This window comes from Microtus oregoni, unplaced genomic scaffold (assembly GCF_018167655.1).
Source record: "Microtus oregoni isolate MIOR12 unplaced genomic scaffold, Mior012 000028F_ref0000031, whole genome shotgun sequence".
NCBI classification, from domain to species: domain Eukaryota; kingdom Metazoa; phylum Chordata; class Mammalia; order Rodentia; family Cricetidae; genus Microtus; species Microtus oregoni.
The window spans coordinates 4845930-4868052 of NW_024543087.1; the positions used below are offsets into that span (position 1 = coordinate 4845930).

At 51.7% G+C, this 22123-nt stretch overlaps 1 protein-coding gene across 4 annotated transcripts in view; it reads left to right on the forward strand.

Annotated features, from left to right (window-relative positions):
* Scn5a (sodium voltage-gated channel alpha subunit 5) overlaps positions 1–20724 on the forward strand; it is a 97453-nt gene extending 76729 nt beyond the window's left edge. For 3 of the 4 annotated variants that reach the window (XM_041676895.1, XM_041676897.1, XM_041676896.1), the window contains exons 21-28: positions 4936–5109; positions 7581–7703; positions 10036–10317; positions 11557–11610; positions 12179–12316; positions 12808–12912; positions 14690–14960; positions 17209–20724. In XM_041676895.1, coding sequence (XP_041532829.1) covers positions 4936–5109; positions 7581–7703; positions 10036–10317; positions 11557–11610; positions 12179–12316; positions 12808–12912; positions 14690–14960; positions 17209–18446 — 2385 coding nt within the window. In that variant the 3' untranslated portion in view covers positions 18447–20724. The remainder of the gene's footprint in view (positions 1–4935; positions 5110–7580; positions 7704–10035; positions 10318–11556; positions 11611–12178; positions 12317–12807; positions 12913–14689; positions 14961–17208) is intronic. The other variant, XM_041676898.1, reaches the window with a different exon arrangement.
* The last annotated feature ends 1399 nt before the right edge of the window (positions 20725–22123 follow it).

Consider the following 22123-nt stretch of genomic DNA (forward strand, 5'->3'; position numbering starts at 1 on the left):
AAGTTCCAGGTCAGCCAGAGCTGCGTCATGAGACCCTATCTCAAGAGAAAGGGAGAGAGAGAGAGAGAGAGAGAGAGAGAGAGAATGGGAAATGGCTCAGGGGGTGGAGTGCTTGAGCCAGGACCTGAGTTTGGGTTCCCAGGACTCATGGGAAGCTGGATGTGTTACACGCATCTCTGATACCAGCCCTTCTTCAGCAAGATGGGAAGTGGAGACAGGAAAACCCCTGAGGCTCGCGGGCCATCTGGCCCACACAGCAGCAAATTAGAAACCCCGTCTCAGACAACATGGAAGCTGAAGGCTGACACCCAGGGTTATCTCCGTGACCTCCGTGTGCAGCTGCACTCATACACATGAACATGCAACACCCAAACACACACAGTCACAGTGCACACACACAGTGCAAGGTACAGAAATAATCCTGACAAGGCTGCAGAAATGGCTCAGTGGTTAGAGCACTTGCTGCTCCTGCCGGGAGGTCTGTTTTCAATTCTCAGTGCCCATCTGTAACTGCGGTTCCAGGAGATCCTATGTGCTCTCTGAGGGTACTAGGCATGCATGCAGTACATAGACACACATGCAAGCAAATACTTGTGCACATAAAAATAAAAGGTATCATAGCAGTAGAAGGCAGGGCTGCGGCTGCAGCTCAGAAATACAGCACTGCATGAAGCCTGAGTTCACTTCTCAGTGTGGCAAGAAAAAAATGAAATTAATAATAATATTACTTGTGGATAATATAATCATGCAGGGAAAAGTATAATACCATTAAAAACATTACATGGGCAAAGGAGCTGGTTCAGCTGAGGAAGCCCTTGCCACGCAAGCCGAGGACCTGAATTCAATTCCCGGAGCCCGTGCAGAGGCGGAGAGAGAAAACCGCTCCACTGACGCATCCTCTGAACTCCACACACACATCGCACACATACCGTGCACACAAACACACAACTTTCTTTTAACTAATGGAAGAAAGGAGTTTGAAATTGCATCTATAAAAAACAGCCAACTGTAAAGCCAGATACGAAGAGCTGTTACGTTGGTGCTGTCGTATATGATGGAAACTGTAATACTTCTCTGCTATTTATTCTTTTCCTGTTGTTGAAAATATAAAAATAACTGGTAACAAATGTGACAGAGTGTAAGAGAGGTCTGTTCAGTAAGTATGGAATCTTGCAAGGCGTGAAGACAGACAGACTCCATACTGTGGTCTCAGGTAGGAAAGCTCCAGATTAGTCCCCAGACAGGTAACGCGGGGCTGGCAGGAGGGCTCAGTAAAGGCAAAGGTGCTTGCACCAAGCCTGAGCGCCCCGGATAACCAGGTCCTCTGTGGGGAGCTCCACACATGCGCTATGGCAGCCCACATCCCCACCTCACAAATTACAAAAGTAATTCTTTAAAAAAAAAAAGAATAAAATAGCACTACATTCCAACAATAGAACTGAATGAGTTTGATAAAAATATCAGTAAAATTTATTTTCAAAATTTCCCCAAACCACCAGGCGGCCGTGGCACACACCTTTAATCCTAGCACTCAGGAGGCAGAGGCAGGTGGATCTCTGTGAGTTCGAGGCCAGCCTGGTCTACAAGAGCTAGTTCCAGTGCAGGCTCCAAAGCTGCAGAGAAACCCTGTCTCGAAAAACAAACAAACAAACAAAAAAGAAAAATTCCAAAAAGAAAGGAAGGCCAGGGGAACAGAGAGTATCCGAGGAACAGTGGAAGGGCTTGACATAGCTCAGTGACTGAACATGTGTCTAGAAACAGATCAGGCCCTGGGTTCCATCCCAGCACCAGGAGGAAGAAAACAAATTCACAGCAGAAAGGCCTGGGTTAGAGCTAAGCAAACAGAGAAATGTCACATACAGTAATATTGACTTCTGATTAGTGGATTTTATGCGGATTTTTTTAATAAAATGTTGGGGCAGTTGACAAGCCACTGAGAAATTTTTATTAAAATGTATATTTACTCTTTACCAAATATATAGAAGAATTTTTGAAATCACAATATAAAAACAAACCACAAAACTTTGAAGCAGGGGAAGGAAGATTCTTTTCTAGTCTCTGAATAGGTGAGGACATTTTTTCAAAAGACTTTTCTTTCTGTGTTCGTTGCTTTCCCTGCACGCATGCATGTACTGTGTGTGTGTGGTGCCTGCGGAGGCCAGGAGAGGGCATTTCGACCCCTGCAACTGCAGTTATTGGAGTTTGTCAGTCACCATATGGGTGTTGGGAACAAGACCCAGGTCTTCTTGAAATACAGCCAGTGCTCTTAACCACTGGGGCATCTCTTCTACCCCGGCGATGGCTTTCTTCATACAATATCAAAGACTGTACTAAGTGGATATTGTAACCAATGATATAACTGTATTCAGTGCTGTGATAATGAACTATGATCTGCGAGATTAGAGCACACAGCAAACCAGAATAGGGTGCTAGTGGGTGGGCTGTAAATTGATCTCTTCGGGGGGGCTTGCTCACAGTCTGTCCCCAAACCACACCTTTGTTCTGACATCAGGAGTCTAGAAATCTGTCCTCAACAGACAGACACATTGTTGGCTTTAGTGTTGCCCCTGGCAGGTGTTAATGTGTTCACTTTAAAAAAAGTAAAGGTTCAGAATAGATTGTGTGCACACATTCCGTGGAGTGTGTGTGTGTGTGTGTGTGTGTGTGTGTGTGTGTGTAGATCAGAGGACAGCTGACAGGAGTTGGTTCTCTCCTCCCATCATGGAGGTCCCAAGGATATCAAACACCCATATCCTCTGAGCCATCTTACAGAGCCCAGTTGGCTGGTTTTTGAGGCAGGGTCTTACATGTAGCCCCAGCTTAGTTTGGAACTGGTGAGCCTCCTGCCTCACCACCCCAAGCTCTGGGATGGCACCCACCACACCCAGCTTTGTACTGCTCTTAGAGAGGACCTGAGTTCAGCTCTCATGTCTGGCAGCTTACCACCAACTATGACTCCAGCTCCAAGGACTCTGATGCCATCTTCTGGCCTCGTGGAGCACTGCACTTACATGCACATACCCAGGCGTAAATGCATGATTAAAAAAATAAGGTATTTTTAAAAAGCAGTTCTAAAGCAAATGTTTAATGTATCATATAAAATCACATTGTTTTTATTGTGAAATTAGAAATGCCAATTTTGATAATTTCTGTTTGGGAGTGGGTGTGTCTGTATATGTGCTTGCACACGTTTTATTTGTGTATTTGTTTGGGGCTCTGAGCTTGAACACAGAGTCTTTTCATGCTTCTCACTGAGCTATATTCCCAGGCCTTGTTTGATTTATAAGAAGCACATATTTTATTTCAGAAAAAATAAAAACATAGACATAAGTAGATGACTAGATCCCCACTTTTATTTTGAAGCCTCCAAGTCCATCTGAGGGCCTGCACTGTGCTATGTGCTGCCTACACAGGCCCAATTAGCCATCCAGAGGCCTCAGCTGTGTGTCCCCAGGCACCGCTCACCGTACTCATCCCTGGACTACATCAGAGGCCCTGAAGTCAGACAGGGACCCAGGGGTGACTGAAGGACGCAGCTTCCCAGGCTCCCTGGTGACATGTTGCCTAGACAGGGAGCCTCAGAGCATGCTCTGGTCGGAGAGGTAGCTGGAGGAGGAAGGGCAGCCGGATGCCCCGGCAATGTAGCAGTGTCCCTGGTGGCCCCGAGGGATGCTGGGTAGAGGCAGGAATGAGGAAAGGGGGGAAATCTTTTGTTGTCTTTAGTGTGCTAGGGACAGGCGATGCCAGAGCTTCAGCCGTGCCAGGCAGGAGCTCCAGGCTGAGATGACACACTTGACTCCGAGATTCTGTGGAGAGCCTGTTTGTCGTGGATGTCAGAGCCCAGAGGGTTTGAAGTCATTTTTCTGAAAATCCTGCTTTGGCTGGGTGTGGTGGCACACACCTTTAATACCAGCGCTTGAGAGGCAGAGGCAGGTGGATCTCTGTGAGTTCAAAGATATCCTGGTCTACAGAGCAAATTCTAGGCCAGAAAGGGTAATGCAGTGAGACCCTGTCTCAAAACAAGAAATCAATCAATCGATCAATCAATTAAAAAAATAATAAGTGCCGTGTGGCTGGTATTTGGGGGAATGTCTGGATATCTGTATTTCAAAAAGACAGAAATTTTGCTTCAGGCCCAGTGCTCCTGGGCTTTGTTTATCTAAGTGTATTCATTATAAGGGAAATCTTAGTCATTGTTAGAATGGAGTCCAGTATAAATTCCCATGGAAAATGGTAAATACACAGGATACAATAAATACAAAGTGGAGGGAAAACCGGAGCCATTTTGCACACTGTCCGGTGGAAGGCTGCAAGCTGAGTGCCTATTCCCTCTCTCTGGCTTAATATGGGCAAGTCTTGGAAAGCTTAATTTAATTGTTTTATTTATCTTGTTTATTTATTTAATTCAAACTATTTACTTCTTTCCCTTTCCTGCACTGGGAATGGAGCCTGGAGTTTCACACATGCTCAGTTACTACAGAGGCATAACCCAGCATTTGTTTCTTTGTTACTTTTTATTTTGTGGCAGGATCTCACAAAGTTCCCCAAGCTAGCCTTGGTATCTCTCCCTCCCCATCCCCTCTCCCCCTCTATGTCTCTTCAGCTAAGACAGGCTTTATGGTCTTCTTCTTGCCTCGGCCTCCCAAGTAGCTGGGATTACAGGCCTTCAGCACCCAGCCCTGCCAAGAACATGACCCTAAAGTGTGCTAGCCCAGAACTGACACTTGTTCTTAGCGTAGAGGGAGTACACACCCGGCTCTCCACCCACAGTGAGGACCAGCAGCCTGGCCCATCCATGACTGATAGAGAGACACACCTCAATGCCCCTGCTCCTAAGCAGCAGGTGTTGCTAGAAACGATGTCCCCTGCAGAGTGAACTGCTGGGCAGCGATCTGGACTCTGAGCCCCCCCCCCCGCCGTGTGCCCTGCCCACAGGCCTTTGAGGACATCTACCTGGAGGAGCGGAAGACCATCAAGGTTCTTCTGGAGTATGCCGACAAGATGTTCACCTATGTCTTTGTGTTGGAGATGCTGCTCAAGTGGGTGGCCTACGGCTTCAAGAAGTACTTCACCAATGCCTGGTGCTGGCTAGACTTCCTCATCGTGGATGTGAGTGGGCGTGTGAAAGGGTGGAGCCATAGGGCCAGGCGGAATCACCGTGCAGCAGTGGGGTGCTCGGCTGTGTCGTGTGGCCGGGGAGCAGAAGGAAGCCAAGCGTCAGAAGCCTAGACCTTGGTCTGGGAGGAAGAGGGCCGCTGAGAGCAGAGGCCTGCCTCAGAGCAGGACCTACCTGAGGGAGACAATCCAGAGTGGAGATCTGTTCCTGTCTGGGCCAGGAGCAACAGCAGACATGCTGACAGGGTGACCTCTGTGCGGAAATCCTCCCCAAGGGTGGACCGCAGCGACTCAGGTCCCCTAGACTGAGGACCGGCAGAGACCTCCAGACCCACTCGGGTTGTGGGAGGATAAAGGGTAGACGTAGGTGCAGAGACCCCTGGGAGATACGGTGGGCATGTCGTGTGAACAGGAGGAAGTATGTACTGTGGCTGTATGGAACCCTGGACCACTGGGAGACCTTGTCTGCCCCGGGGTGTGTCCTGGGATGGCAAGTCCAAGACGCGAGCATGTTCTCTGAGCTCTCAGTTGGCAGATGGAGTGGGAATACCCTCTCCCCAAGCTTCCTGGACTCCAGGGCACTGCAGGATGAGTTTAGGCCAGATGGGTCAAGTTGGGGGGCAGAGAGAACTGGGGGGAGACAATGCTCAGGGTGAGGAGCAGCCCTGAATCTACTTTCAGTGAGGGAAGGGGGCTCAGATTCCCAGATGTGTGTGCATCCATATGAATGGGGGCTTGGGAGCCCAGGTGTGTGTACGTCCCTGGGAAGGGGGGTCTCAGGAGCCCAGGTATGTGTGCATCCCTGGGAAAGGGGTCTCGGTAGCCCAGGTATTGTGCGCTTAGGGACTCTCAGGAGCCCAGTGTGTGTGTGTGTGTATGTGTGTGTGTGTGTGTGTTTCTGGTGGTCCCAGGCTTCAGGTGGTCCCAGGTCTCAGTTGGTCTCAGGCCTCAGGTGGTCCCAGGCCTCCGGTGGTCCCAGGTCCCAGGTGGTCCCAGGTCCCAGGTGGTGGTCCTAGGCCCATGTTCAAGGACTTTCTTAGGTCTGGAAGTCTCAGCCCACCTAGAGGTAGAGTGACATCAGGCAATAAAGTAAATGAAAATAACCCCATTGCTGCTGGCAAGATGGCTCAGTGAGTAAAGGCGCTTGATGACCCGAGTTCCAGCCCCCGAACCTATATAATGGAAGAACCAACTCCTACACGCTGTCTTCTGATCTCTGCACATGCACACATGCACTGTCACACAGACACGCATGCACACGCGCACGTGCACACACACACACACATGCTAAGTAAATGTAGATGTTCTTAGATAAATAAGCACTTTAGCTGGGTATGAGAATACAGCCTATAAATCCAGAGACTCCAGAGACTGAGGCAGTAGGATTGTTGTGAGTTCCAGGCCAGCCAGGGCTATATAACAAAACCTTGTCTAGGAAAAAGAAAGACAGAGGGGGTGGGGGGCCCAATTTGGTATTATGTTTGAGGGTGAACTGGCATGGAGAAAATACGGAGGGTTGAGGGAGGCGGGGGCAGGTGTTAGAAGTACAGGCACCAGGCTGTAGGGTGGAGGGGAAGATGCAAGGCAGAACTTGAAATCACCGAGCAGGAATGGGACCCCTGAGGTGACTCAAACAGATCTGAGGGGAGTTAACGCCGTAGGTGTGTGTCAGAACCTTCTACACACTATGCCTGATATCTTTGAGAAGCCACCCCAGAGTGGCTGGGTGGAGGGAACATGAGGAGGAAAAGGCACATAGGCCTTTGTGAAAACATGGGCTTTTATTTGGGATGAAGAGGGAGACTAGCCAGGTCTCTTCCTCCATGCCCCTTGTCCACCCCTACTGCCTAGTGCTTCCCAGCACAGAGAAAGTGTTAGGGCTTTGGCTCCTGTGCGGTCCTTCCCACCTCCGCAGCAACAGGGTAAAAGGCAGGGGTCCAGGTGAGACACCATTTCCGGATGTGGTCACTAGGGAGTGGAGAAATGAGGGTGTTGGCTCTTGGACCTTTAGCATGATGGGGTCCACTGGGGGGAGTTCTGGGGAAAGGATAGAGGGAGCAGAGGCTCCAGTGTCACCCATCCCCACCTACGTCCTCATAAGATGTCAGAATGTTACAAAGTTAAGGGAGTACCCCGTGACTGGTGCTTGTATGCAACCCGGGACTGACCTTTCTTCCCCCAAATAGACTTCTTTGGAAGAGAAGAGGATTAACTCAAACATTGTACTTAGAACCCCAGGTTTTGTCTCTGTTCAGCCACAGAAATGGTAGAATAGGGATAACATGTCCCAGGACGAAGGGCCAGTAGACAGGATGGTCTTGGCTTACTCTAGGCCTTCAAAGCTCCTGGAAGCCTGAGCTAGCAGTTAACAGGCTGGTAAAGAAAGTTGACCAGCCTAAGAGGAACCGAGAGTCCACCGCCTGTCTCTGGAACTGTCCCTGCCTCCCCACCCCTCCCTTCTCTAGGTCTCGCTGGTCAGCCTCGTGGCCAACACCTTAGGCTTTGCTGAGATGGGTCCCATCAAGTCACTGAGGACACTGCGTGCGCTGCGACCCCTGAGGGCCCTGTCGCGATTTGAGGGCATGAGGGTAAGTAGAACTTCTACCGCCCTAGCAGGTGGAGGAATGAGGGGGACACACCCCTAGCTTCCTGACCAAGAGGCCTGGCCTGGAGCCGGGAGGGCCTCCCCGCTGCCTCTGAGGCTGTGGTCTAGAACATTCTGCAAAGGGTTCTTCCAGCTCCAGGGTGGAACCGGAGCACAGTCTCACCGACACCCAGGCCCGTAGGCACCAGGGCTCTCTGCCTCCTTGTGTGCCACTCTGCAGGCTGACCTGGAGTCCCTCACTTCCTGGCAGGTCTGGGCTGCCTTCCCCATGTCCTTATGAGGTGGTGAAGGACAGGGTAGCAAGGGCCAAGGAAGGTGTTGTGGAGTAGGCCATGTTCTCACCTACAGATGACAGATTGCCGAGTTTAAATCCCTGGCTTAGCGAATGCTTTTGTGATCACACAGGCATTTGGAAAGTGCCACATTTTACCAGTGAATGTGAGCATATAAGGGAAATTCTAATATCTTTATAAAAGTGTGTGTGCGTGTGTGTGATACACTCGTGAGCATGGAGGCCCACAGGCCATGGCAGGCATGTGGAGATCAGACAACAACTTTCAGGAATTGGCTGTGTCCTTTCACCCTGGGTTCAGGGGACCAAACTCAAGTTTTCGGGCTCGCACGTTTATTGGCTGGACCATCTCTGCGGCCCTGTTTCTTTTTTAAAACAATAATTTCAGTTTAGCATGCAAAGTAACAGATATTTTTACGTATACTTAGTTCCTGTTGGCTCCCCCCTCCCATCTCCCCACCCCCACCCCTTCTTGTCCCCTTCTGTCCCCTTCCCATTTTCACATTGTCTGTTAGTGCCCACCTCTCCCTTAAAGCTTCTCCCCCACCTCCCACGGGCCCCTTTCAGGTCTCTCCACACACTCACACCCACATAGATAGACATATATGAAAGTTAGAAGCTGGATCCACTATGAGAGGGAAGCAGCAATATTTGTCTGCCTGAGACTGGGTCACCTCACTTCATATCTTCCAGTTCCATCCATTTTTATGAGGTGAATTTTAAAGCCCCCAAGAAAAACTGTGAGGGCAGGCGGGGTGTCTCTAGCAGAGTATTTGCCTTCTTGTTTTGACATCCTGCACTGAAAAGGAATTAGCTATGATATGTAACAAGGAGGAAATCTCACGCGTACATATGTATGTGCGTGTTTGCACGTGTGCAAGCATGTGTGTGTGCCTGTGTGTTTTAACATATGTAATTCTTCATGGCTTCGGAGAACTCTGTCTGTTGTCCCCTGCCCCAGCGGGTACTAACACACAACTCACCATTTGGCTGATGGCATTGAACCTTGCCCACACCATCAATTCATTGCACTGCCTAGTCCTGGCAGGAACTCACCCACAAGAGAGTAATCGGACCAGAGTTAAATGTCTCTTTGGGAGCCAAGGACACTTGATTCCAGAGGGACAGAGTGATGCTAGGTGCCAGGAATGCCTCTGATGTGGCTGCTGGCTACAGTGCCAGCCAAAGTCAAGCTCCTGGGGTTTCTGCGGAAAGCCTGGTGCCCTGGGGGAGCTGGGTTTCCCACCTGCTCCGGGATGCGCTATCTGCTTTAGAATGTCATCCCTATCTTGACTTGGACCCTTGGTACCACAACAGAATCCACCCCAGCTCCACCTGTCTGTGTGGTCGATAGCTTCGTGGTTCATGGGCAGCTGGGACCATGATTGGGCCCCAAGTTTCCCAAATGTATCTATCAGGAAGCTCAAGAAGAGTGTGCGGAGTCATATAGCACTCTGCAGACATAGCAAGGGGTCCCCTGGGTGTACTTCAGGGCACCCATCCTCTCCCCTAGCGGCAGCCCTAAAATAAACCGGAAGTTTAGCACAGAGAACTCAGGACCAGCAGGACTGACACAGGACCTAAGCCTTCTGCTCTTTCTAAGCCTGTCCTACCCATTGGACTCCTGGGAGCCTCAACCAGCAGAGACGCCATTTTTATGCAAGTTGAGTTTTTCAGATCATAGCTGAAAGTAAAAAAGGGCTGGAAGAGGAAAGGCTGAGTATTCTGGAGTTACCTCAGCATTTAGTAAAAGAGGGCTGGAAGAGGAAAGGCTGGTGTATTCCGGAGTTATCTCAGCATTCAGGCATAGATAAAAAGGCCTCTTGATTCTCTCTGACTTCCTTCACTTGCCGCCAGAGCTCCGGCTGTGGCATCAGCTTCCTCCATGACTGGAAGACTCTGCACTCCCACCCCCACAGCCACCTGTGGCCAGCAAGTTTAGTCAGCGGGTGGTGGGGGAGGTCTTGGAAAGAGCACATGCTCCAGGCCACCCCAAGAACCGAGTCCGTTCTCTGTCCATGAGGTGGTGGTCAATGCGCTGGTGGGCGCCATCCCCTCCATCATGAACGTCCTCCTCGTCTGCCTCATTTTCTGGCTCATCTTCAGCATCATGGGCGTGAACCTCTTTGCCGGGAAGTTTGGGAGGTGCATAAACCAGACGGAGGGCGACCTGCCTCTCAACTACACCATCGTCAACAACAAGAGCGAGTGTGAGTCCTTCAACGTGACTGGGGAGCTGTACTGGACCAAGGTGAAGGTCAACTTCGACAACGTGGGGGCTGGGTACCTGGCCCTTCTGCAGGTGGTGAGTACGGGAGAACAAGGGTCCCCTTCCTCCGTTGGTGCTTCGGAAATGTGTCCCTCACCCCGGTGTGGGCAGGAGCAGGGCATCCTGGGTCCCTGAAGTAGGGTCTCAGGGCCCAAAGAGGCTAGAATTTCCCAGAGTCTCTGATTGAATCTACACTGTCCAAGGTGTGTGACATGGGGATCAAGCCAGCGCTGGACAGGACCAGCTCCCTAGCTGCCAATCAAATGGACCTCTTTAGGTGGCACAGGCTAGATACCAAAGACGGCCAAGTCCCCAGGGACTGAGCTGGTAGGAAAAGTGTGATCAGCCACCTCCATTATAAACTACCTTGGGCTGTTTAAAGGAATACACTTGAGATGGGGACATCTTCTGACATGTGCAAGGCCCTGGATTCCTGACCGCCACCCCACCCCAAAAGGAGCATGTTTGATCCATCTTTGATGTGCGGGTTCTCTGAGATGTCCATTTACTTTATGAGAGGGATGGTACAGCGACTGTAACACCTGCTGTGAAATCAACCCACGGGGATGGGGAGATGGCTGGGTCAATAAAGTGCTCTTCCACGCAAGCATGAGGACCTGAGTTCAGATTCAGGTACCCACATCAGAAACCAGCTCTACGTAGTGGCATGTGCCTGTAACACAGCACTGGGGAGGTGGAGACAGGAGGATAGCTGGGGCTTGCTGGCCAGCCAGTCTCGCCAAACCAGCAAGCTCCAGTTTCAGTGAGAGAGGGCCCTCTGTCTTGCCTGCACTGTGTGTGTTCTGTAACACTGTGGCTCTTGAATCTCCTCCCACCGGTCACACCATAGTGGTGGGAATAGGTCATGGTGGGAATAGTTACATCAGAGAATTTGGAAAATATGTTAGGGATTTTTTTCTTTCCTTCTGGAAAACAAGTTGTTAGCCATTCACTAGAGCAGGGGTAAAAGGATCCCGTGGTTCCAGGCAGGACACAGCTGGTCAGGTCAGCCCTGGGGTCAGTCTTTGAAGGCCATTGTCTGGACCTTGTGATGTGTTAGAATCTGAAGTGTGTGTTCCTGAGTGGACCTTCTCCTGGCCTTACCCGTCCTGAGGCCTCAACTGAGGAGCCTCACACCGCCTTCTTGGGGTTTCTGCTAGCCCCACTGAAGGTCTTTCCCCGGGCCACTCAGCCTTTTGGAGACTGTCTCCAGCCCTCCTCTGTAGCTGAAGCTGCGTGCCAAGCCTGGTGACTGTCATTCTCTGTTCCTCACAGGCAACGTTTAAAGGCTGGATGGACATCATGTATGCAGCCGTGGACTCCAGAGGGGTAGGTGGTCTCTAGCTGCTCCCAACAAAACCAGCACCTAAGGCTTCCGGCCTCGTGGGAGGAGGAGCAGGATTTGCTCAGGTCAGCCTCAGGTTCAGCTTCCCAGGGATGCCCAGGCCTGGCCCTCCAGCAAGACCATGTGGTCTTCGGTGGAGTCCCCAGATTCTCAAACGTGTCTCAGATCCAACCCACTGTAGCTTACTCATCCTAAGTCAGGAGAGGGGCAGCAGAGACGGAGATGAGTTTGTCCTTGTCCTTGTGTCCAGCCCAGTCATACTGATGACTGAGGGACGACAGAGGGGCTTCCCATTGGCTCAGGGACTGTACACATGCCAATATGAGTCACCCCTTAGCGTGGCACGCCAGATGTCCTTGCCTGCCACTGTCACCTGCACACAGGTCTACCACTCACCCCTGGCTACCACATCCGCTCTGATCACAGCCAGTCAGAATCCCATACACCTGCAATGGTGACAGTCTCCTGGACACAAACACACGCATATATACGACAGCCCCACTGCAGCCCCATCCTCCTGTGTGCCTACCCTGCCTGCTCTCTCCTCTGCAGTATGAGGAGCAGCCACAGTGGGAGGACAACCTCTACATGTACATCTATTTCGTCGTCTTCATCATCTTCGGCTCCTTCTTCACCCTGAACCTGTTCATTGGTGTCATAATCGATAACTTCAACCAGCAGAAGAAAAAGATACGTAGAGCACTGGCTCCACCTGAGGGGGGACAGGGGGGACTGCGTGCTCTCGTGGGGATGAGCCTCTTCTCTATTCTGAGGAGATACGGTGGGGAGGGTGCAGACGTGGCCATGGAGAACAGAGGGACGCTGGCCCATCTCTGCCTTCCCTCATCCAGCTAAGAGATTTGGGGGTGAGTTTGAACTGGCAGCCCCATCTGTGATCAAGAGTAGGGACGTGCAGAGGCCCAGGGAGACACGCCAAAGAGGCCACGATTAAGCTGTAGCCAAACTGAGCAAGATACTCAGAGATGCCTAGGTCCTGCTGACTGGGCCAAGGAAGAAGGTCACAAAACCATAAGGGTTTCCCAGGGAACAGGAACAGGGAGGGATCCTGGAAAGGCAGATTTGGGGCGATAGGAAGGTCTGAAGTTGTTGAGATTGGCACCTTCACACGGGAGGCAGGATCCTGAGAACCCCCAAATTATGCTTGGGTTGTCTTTCTATACTTAGGGGGCCAGGACATCTTCATGACAGAGGAGCAGAAGAAGTATTACAACGCCATGAAGAAGCTGGGCTCCAAAAAGCCCCAGAAGCCCATCCCGCGGCCCCTGGTAAGCTAGGCTCCCTGGCAGAGCTAGAGAGGGTCTTCTCAGGAGACCTGGGAGCCTTCCCCGAAGCCAGCCATCCAGAGCCCCAGTCTTCAGCCCAGCTGAGAGGCACTCTCGGGTTCTCACCCACACAGAGAGTGGGGAAGGCTTGAGGCAGTGACACCAAGGGCACACAGCGTGACACAGGGACTCAGCCACTTCCAGTGAGCCCCTCCTTCCTTTCGGGGTGCAGGCTCTTCCCAGGGAATGGAGTGAGCTTTTACATCCCTACCCTGACTCATAGTCCCATCTTCAGAACAGCGATAATCAGAGAACCGTTTCCCTTATGAACAGAGCCAGGGTGGGCACTGGGCTCTCTGCTAGCCTGACTCTTTGACCCCACCAAGCCATTCTTCTAAAAAGCGGGATGAGGAATTGAGTCGTGTGTAATTTCAGCACCTGGGAGACAAAGGCAGGAGGATCTCTGTGAGTTCAAAACCAGCCAGGGCTACATACTGAGACCCTGTCCTAAAAACAGACAAACAAAAAATGGGACAGGGAACTATTCAAAGTAATTTGGTGAAATGACCCTAAACCACCAGCAAATTGGACAGGCCCAGAGTTTCAAACCTTTCATTTGATTCCTCCCTGCTCATTCTGTCCTCTGCTAGATGAGGGGTGTGTGTGTGTGTGTGTGTGTGAGAGAGAGAGAGAGAGAGAGAGAGAGAGAGAGAGAGAGAGAGAGAGAGAATGTGTGTGCGTGCATGTGTGAGTGAGACAGAGAGAGTATGTATATGTGTGTCAGAGAGAGACAGTATGCCTCTGTGTGTGTGTGTGTGTGTGAGCAAGAGAGACTCTGTGTGTGTGTGTGTATGTGTGTGTGTGTGTGTGTGTGTGTGTGTGTGAGAGAGAGAGAGAGAGAGAGAGAGAGAGAATGTAGTTTTAATCCTGTCTCTTTTTCCAAATAACCTGGGCTCATTTACAATAAACATAGAGTAGCTGAGATTGCTCAGTGGTTAATATCATGTACTAGCCTTGTGGTGGTTGCGCACACCTTTATTCCCAGCACTCGGGAGGCAGAGGCACGCAGATATCTGTGAGTTTGGGGCCAGCCTGGTCTACAAGAGCTAGTTCCAGGACAGGCTCTAAAACTACAGTGAAACTCTGTTTTGGAAAAACAAAAACAAAAAACAAAAAAACAAAAAAAGCATGGAGAAAAGCATATTAATTTGTAAGGCATATACAAGTACTAGGATTGAAGTTTAACTTTGACCTTGAACCTTCAGGATATAATACTAAAAAGCAGCTCAGTGGGGGTTGGAGAAATGGCTCAGTGGTTAAGAGCACTAACTGCTCTTCCAGAGGACCCAGGTTCAATTCCTAGCACCCACATGGCATCCCACAACTGTCTATAACTCCAGTTCCAGGGAATCTGATACCTTCACACCAGTGCACATAAAAATAGAGTTAAAGAATTTTTTTTTTATAAAAAAGAGCAACACAGTGGATGGTGTGCTGAAACGCAGGATAAAAGTCTACCTGAAGGTCCACCTGAAGTCTACCAGGATGGCCTGGTGGAGGGGGGAGTCTCAGAACTGGGCCTCAGTGCCTGCCTAGAGGGGATAGGGTTTAGGCAGGCTGGCCAGCTGGTCTACCTCCGTGGTGTCTTCCTCTACATGTGTGATACAGTGGGGACTGTAGTCCTCAGAGGGTGGTGAGTAGGATGTAGGTTGTCTGGACTGACTGGCAGCAGAGTCTCCTAGGGTCTTTGCTGCACTGAGCCCCTCACCTCTTCTTCTAGAACAAGTACCAAGGCTTTATATTCGACATTGTGACCAAGCAGGCCTTCGACGTGACCATCATGTTCCTCATCTGTTTAAACATGGTGACCATGATGGTGGAGACAGACGACCAGAGCCCTGAGAAGGTCAACATCTTAGCTAAGATCAACCTGCTCTTCGTGGCCATCTTCACAGGCGAGTGCATTGTCAAGATGGCTGCCCTGCGCCACTATTACTTCACCAACAGCTGGAACATCTTCGACTTCGTGGTGGTCATCCTGTCCATCGTGGGTGCGTATGCAAGTTGGCTGGACTGAGAAGTCCTGCCCAGGCCATGCTTCTAATCCAGCCCTCTGTTCTCTCACCCTCTTTCTCTATATTCCTCACCTCCCCCTTCTTTCTCTCTCTCTCTCTCTCTCTCTCTCTCTCTCTCTCTCTCTCTCTCTCACACACACACACACACACACACACACAAACACACAAACACACACACACAGAGCTGTACACATCACTCTGAATAGAACTTCTCTGGGAGAGCGCATTCAAGCCAAAGTGGCCAACCTGAAGATAGCCCATACTCCATCCTGACCCTTCTCTCCCTGGAACACAGCTATGTGAACACTTCAGGGTTGAGGCTAGGAGAAGGAGTGGCCACTGTAGAGACTCCCCTACCCTCCAGACAGAGGCTTACAACCAGGCTGAAGGAAGAAGAGGCAAGTCGATTCCCTAAGAATGAGAGGTAGATTGCCTGATAGTGTAGGAGACATAGATCATTCCTTCATTCCTGGGAGATAAAAATCCTACAGTCTGACTTGTGTGCTAAGTCCCACGGAGGAACACACAGGATAAGAGCATAACAGACAAGGCCCTCACCATGTCTGTTCAGCCTCAGAACCCAAATTCTTGTGACAGCTTTATTGAGATGTGATTCATGTACTATAAAATTCACAGAAGGTTAACTTAAAATTCACTTGATGGAGAACATTCTGTGGATGGATTTCAATGCCATTAGGCACTGCTTCACACCAGGGATATGTTCTGAAAAATGTGTCATTAGGCAGTTTCATCATTGTGTGAGCATCACAGAATTTGTCTAACACAAAGACAGCCACAAGGTCACTGGGCAGTACAACCCTGTAGGACCATTGTTATGCTATGGCCTACACTGGCTTGACAACTGTTATGTGAAACATGATTGTCACCAAACTGAGCAACCATTCCTCTGTGTAGTACTAGACAACCCCCAAGAGAGACTCTCACCACTGGTAACCCCTCTCCACGTCCACTGTCCTTCCACGCCTGGCAACCACTAATCTAAAATATGCAAGAATTATCAAACCATTTTCCAAAATGGTTGCACCATTTCACATACTCAGCGTTGGTGATGGGAACTCCCATTAATCCACCTCCTCACCGGCACACATGATGGCTTTTTACGGTGGCTACAGCCGTCCTGGAGAGAGTGCTCCTCATTGGCGTTTGTTTCCAATGCCCTGGTGGCTGGTGAAACTGAAAGTCTTCCCTGTGCTCACTAGCCTTCCGTTTGTCTTCCATAGAGAACAGCTGTTCAAAAACTTTGGTTCATTTTAAAAATTAGAGTATTTTATCTTTTTTATTGTTGAATTGCAAGAGTGCTTTATCTATTCAACTTTCTAGTTCCTTATCAAATATACAAATCAAAACTATTCCCTCCCTTTCTCCCTTTGTTTTCCTGCCTTTGTGATGTCTGTTGGAGCACAGGTGTTTTAACTTCAATGAAGTCTAATTTTGACCGTATATATTTTCCTTTGTTGCTGGGCTCAGAGTCAAATGCTTGGCCCCCCACTCCATTCCCATGAGTGCACATCTGCCTTTGGAATCACCCTGCCTTTGCCTTTCCTCCATAAATGTCATCTACATCTAAACAAAGGTTAAGACAAGCATCCCTGCTGTGGCGGTGATGGGCAGGCATTTAAAACATGAAGTAGGCTCAGAAATGCCCCCAAGGCCCCAGGTGAAGATAAGGAGGGCAGTGGGCCCCAGGGGGCCGCAGGGCAGTGTGCCTCATGGGGTCATAGGGCAGTGTGACTCAGGGGGCTGCAGGGCAGTGTGCCCCATGAAGCTGCAGGGCAGTGTCTGGATGCATTAAGAGGAAATGGGCTGGGGTAGAGCTGAGATTTTACATCTCCAGTAAGCCTCCAGGAGAGCCCTAGGTTGCTGGTCCTTGACCCATACTTTAAGCCGTGAGGAGCAGAAAACCTTCAGCTCTGGTTCCTGCTGGGCCACTGCAGTGCTGAGTGCGTACCCTCTGGCCTCAGAACACATGTAACAGTGTCCCGGCACACCTCCATTGTACAGGTGCATCCTTACAAGTAGAACAGCTCTGAGAAGCCATCTAGTGTAGATCTTCATCTCCTAGATCATAGAAGCAAGCCGAGGCCAAGTCCTAGACTGTCCCATTGACCTGGCCTTCTATACAGATACACTTGCCCTGAGTGAACCTGGGCTGTAAGGAGGGTAGAGATGTCATGGTGGCCACAGTCTTGCTTGTATCCCACAGGCACTGTCCTCTCTGACATCATCCAGAAGTACTTTTTCTCCCCGACTCTCTTCCGGGTCATCCGTCTGGCCAGAATCGGCCGCATCCTCAGGCTGATCCGAGGAGCCAAGGGGATCCGCACGCTGCTCTTCGCCCTCATGATGTCCCTGCCCGCCCTCTTCAACATTGGCCTCCTGCTCTTCCTCGTCATGTTCATCTACTCCATCTTCGGCATGGCCAACTTTGCCTATGTCAAGTGGGAAGCTGGCATCGACGACATGTTCAACTTCCAGACCTTCGCCAACAGCATGCTGTGCCTTTTCCAGATCACCACATCAGCCGGCTGGGATGGCCTCCTCAGCCCCATCCTCAACACAGGGCCCCCATACTGTGACCCCAATCTGCCCAACAGCAATGGCTCCCGGGGGAACTGTGGGAGCCCGGCGGTGGGCATCCTCTTCTTTACCACCTACATCATCATCTCCTTCCTCATCGTGGTCAACATGTACATCGCCATCATCCTGGAGAACTTCAGTGTGGCCACGGAAGAGAGCACGGAGCCCCTGAGCGAGGATGACTTTGACATGTTCTATGAGATCTGGGAGAAGTTCGACCCCGAGGCCACCCAGTTCATTGAGTATTTGGCCCTGTCTGACTTTGCAGACGCCTTGTCCGAGCCTCTCCGCATCGCCAAGCCCAACCAGATAAGCCTCATCAACATGGACTTACCCATGGTGAGCGGGGACCGCATCCACTGTATGGATATCCTGTTCGCCTTCACCAAGAGGGTGCTCGGGGAGTCCGGAGAAATGGACGCGCTGAAGATCCAGATGGAGGAGAAATTCATGGCAGCCAATCCTTCCAAGATCTCCTACGAGCCCATCACCACCACCCTCCGGCGGAAGCATGAAGAGGTGTCAGCCACGGTCATCCAGCGGGCCTTCCGGAGGCACCTACTGCAGCGGTCCGTGAAGCATGCTTCCTTCCTCTTCCGCCAGCAGACGGGCAGTGGCCTCTCGGACGAGGATGCCCCTGAGCGAGAGGGCCTCATTGCCTACATGATGAACGAGAACTTCTCCCGGCGCAGTGGTCCGCCCTCCAGCTCCTCCATCTCCTCCACATCCTTCCCCCCGTCCTACGACAGTGTCACGAGAGCCACCAGTGATAACCTCCCAGTGCGAGCATCGGACTATAGCCGCAGTGAGGATCTCGCCGACTTCCCCCCATCTCCAGATAGGGACCGAGAATCAATAGTGTGAGCCTGGCCCCGATGGCCGTGACACACCCTGTTGAATCGTGCCGTACCTGAATGCAGTTAAAACCACTGTCAGCTGAGGCCTTCCTGGCTTTGGACTATAGAGGTGACAGATGAGCCTTGAGTTGGAGGAACCACAAGGCAGAGTTCTGTGTCTGCACTGAAGCCAGGAGCAGCAGAAGGAACCCCTATTGGTAGAGGCCTGTCCCCGGAGGCCTGGCACACCCTTGGAGCCTGTCTGGCCAGGCTCTGAACAGCATCTCTCTCCCAGCCTCTGAGGTGGAATAGAAAACACACTGTCCATGTTGTGAACAGGCTTTCATAGATTTATTATATTTGATATTTTTTTACTTGAGCAAAGAACATCTTTTTCCATGAACATCTGCAGTTCACACTGCCTCTCCTTAACCCTGAACAAGAGTGTCTGCGGAGCTGCCTGGACTCTGCTCTCCAAGCTAAGTGGGATCCAGTGTGGCTTCCTCGGGTCTTCATGCCCCAAGGGAGGAATGTGGTTCCTGTCATGTGGGCTGAGGAGCCAGGAAGGCCTAAGCCCTTCACTCACACACACATGTGCACACACTTCACACACTGGGGCCACACACAGGCCACGGGGGCCCAGGAGCCCCTTGGGCAAGTGTGAGCTGCTCCAAGGGAGACAAGTTTTTCTCCCTGGCCCTGAAGCGTGAGCTTCTTCCTGTGGCACTCACTCTGCACGCGCGCACGCACGCACGAACACACACACACACACACACACACACACACACGCACACCCCGTTGTCCCCAGGATCCCATTTTCCTTTCTATTCAGACTCCACTGAGTGCTAAGAAAATTCAAAGCTTCCCGACGAGCAGCCTAGGTCTCATTCAGGTTCTGCTCCTTGTCCCTCTCCTGTAAGAGTATTAATGTTGGAGCCCAAGGATATGAGGAGGGCCAGCCCCACTCACAGCCAGGCACGGAGCTTACTCCAGGGCTGTGGCAGGCCCTGCCCACAAGCTAAGGGAAGAGAAGGTTGATCCACGTGGGCCACTGAATTGTGCCCAGCCATGGCAGCTGCACAGCCCATCTGACAAAGGAAGTGGTCTCCATTTCCCAGGCACCCCTGGGGTCTCTCTGCCTCTGACTGCATATGGAAAGGATTCCCATTGAGGCTCCAGCTCCTCGTCAGACACTGTGGAAGCAGGAGGGCAGCCTGGCCCTGCCTAGAGAAAGGCCCTGGATGGTTCCACGTGGTTCCGTGGGAGGGGACAAGCCATTGATCCCATTGGGGAAGGAGGCAGTGTGGCACTGGGACTCAGCACAGGGTCTGGACTTGTCTGGACTCAGGATCCCTGAGGGCAGGGGTCTAACCATCCCAGGAGTCTTCCGAGAAGGCTTTTTTTCAGGGAAAAAATAATTTTACTTGTCCAATTATCCCCGTGACCTCTTCAGCTGCTGACAATCCTATTTAGCATATGCAAATCTTTCGATATAGAGAAACCACGGAGGTGATGCGATTGGCTGGTGGAGCCTGAGCAAGCAGGGGCTCGGCTGCCCAAGTCTAGCTCTCCAGCAGAGCCACCCTCGGCTGGGGGGCACCCACCTCACAGGCCACCTCAGTCTCACCTGCCCACTGCAGGCTGGCTGCTCCTACCTACCTCGCCGAGCTGTCGGAGGGCTGGACGCTCGTGGCAGTGCCGAAGGGCGGCACTGAGGGCGAGTCAAGTATTATGTTTCTTTTTGCCACCTCAGTTCCCTTGGTGGCAACCAGCCCCAGCCCCACCCACCCCTGGAGACTTATCCAGTGTCCCCATTGAGTCCCGTGTGGGGAGAGCTGGGTTTTAACTGTCCTGGTGACGCTTCTCTGAGTGGAAATCTTATTTTTGTAGATCTGTGCTTTGCTCTCAAGGCTTGGAGAGATATGTGTCCCTCCCTGGCACCCGTGTCGGGCTGCATAGGCAGGAATGTGGCCTGGGGCTGGCAGGGCTGCCATCCCAGCTGGCCGGAAGGACACTGTGGTTTTGAGTGTGTGGAAAGCCTCGGAGCCTTAAGACAGGTGCCCGGGGCTGGCTGCAAACAGGATGGCCAAGGGTGGGAGCCAGCTAGCCCCAACTCCTTGGCTCAGCACAGTCTCTTTTTCTAGAACGGCACAGCGGTGCGCAGGAGGAGAGAAGAGAATAGACAGGAGGTGGGAGGGACATGCGTACATGTCAGGTGTTATCTGAAATTAACGAGCACTTCTCACCAAGCTTCGTGTATAAATGAAATACATTATTTTTCAAACAAACTAATAAATGGCTTACATGACCTGGTCTGTGCCTGTTCTTGGGCTGGGGTGTAACGGGGTCACCAAGGAAGGGACAAGGCAGCAGAGGGGGGGCAGCAAGCAAGGGGGGGGCATCAAGGAAGGGGCGAGGCAGCAGAGGGGGGCATCAAGGAAGGGGCGAGGCAGCGGGGGGGGCACAAAGGAAGGGGTGAGGCAGCAGAGGGGGGGCACCAAGGAAGGGGCGAGGCAGCAGAAGGGGGCACCAAGGAAGGGGTGAGGCAGCAGAGGCTGGAGGGAGCTGTGTGGAGACCTTGGCCTGAGCAGGTCTGGAGAATGACAGTGGTGGCGGTGAGAGAGCGGTCAGGACTCAAGAATGCCTTGAACAGAGGCAGGGATTCAACCAACACAAGTGGGGTGCAGATGGGCAGCACCCCCTCCCAGGAGAAGAGAATACCTTGAGGACCTCCTGCTCTAGGGCACTGTGGAGAGGGGAAACCACACCCTGCAAGTGCCAAGCCAGAGACGGCCTCAGGGCGGGATCCCTGGCTTCTTGGTCCACTCCTCCCTTCGTCCCTCTGTCCACTGTGGCTCCATGCTGCCAGCCCACTCTCCACATGCCCATGTGCTTTGCCAGCCTGCAGGACTCCTTGTGGCTAGACTCGATAAGCCCTCTGTCCTGTCTGCAAACCCCTAGCTCTGTGCAGCAGGTCGCCCAAGGAAGTGCTTCCCTCCCATACCTGGGAACCAGGTCAGTCTGGCCGGCTTCTGTTTCAGAATGTATTAACAGTGGTGATATGCACACAGCGTTAAGCTCACCGCCTTAACTAACTGTGTAGTTCAGTGATGGTCAACATCTCGCCAGCCCTCGACTGTCCACATCCAGACCGCTCCATTGTGTAGAACCGTGCATGTGTCCGACAAGCCTGCCCTCGGTCCTCCCACAGCCTCACACCCCTATCTCTGTGCCTTTAGCGGCCCTTGGGACCTTATAATCGGACCCTTGGGTTGCTGGACTGGGTTTGCTTTTCTCTTTTGTTGTCCTGCCTCCTCCGGGCTCTCAGCTGTGCCTTCCCATCCCTGCGCCCTCCCAGAAAAAGTGGACCATGTGGCTCTGAAGAAGCCGGGACCTCTGTACTGAGCCCCAGCCCGGTGTGTTCAGCAGCCTGCTCTATGTTTCTAGACCTTCCCTCCAGAACCACCTAGTGCTGAACTCGACCCCTTGCCTCGCCCCAGGTCCATTAATGCCATCTTTAATGCCCACACTGATACCAACACTCCTCGTCCAAGCCTTGGGGCCCCATCTCTTCAGTGGCTCCAAAATTCCACTGCTCAGTTCTCACTTGTCTTCCTTGTTAGGTTAGAGAGTCTGTCTTGCCTCTTGGAGACCACCAAGCATTTCCTTGGCTAACTTCATGCACTCCACATTCTTCCCTCAGTG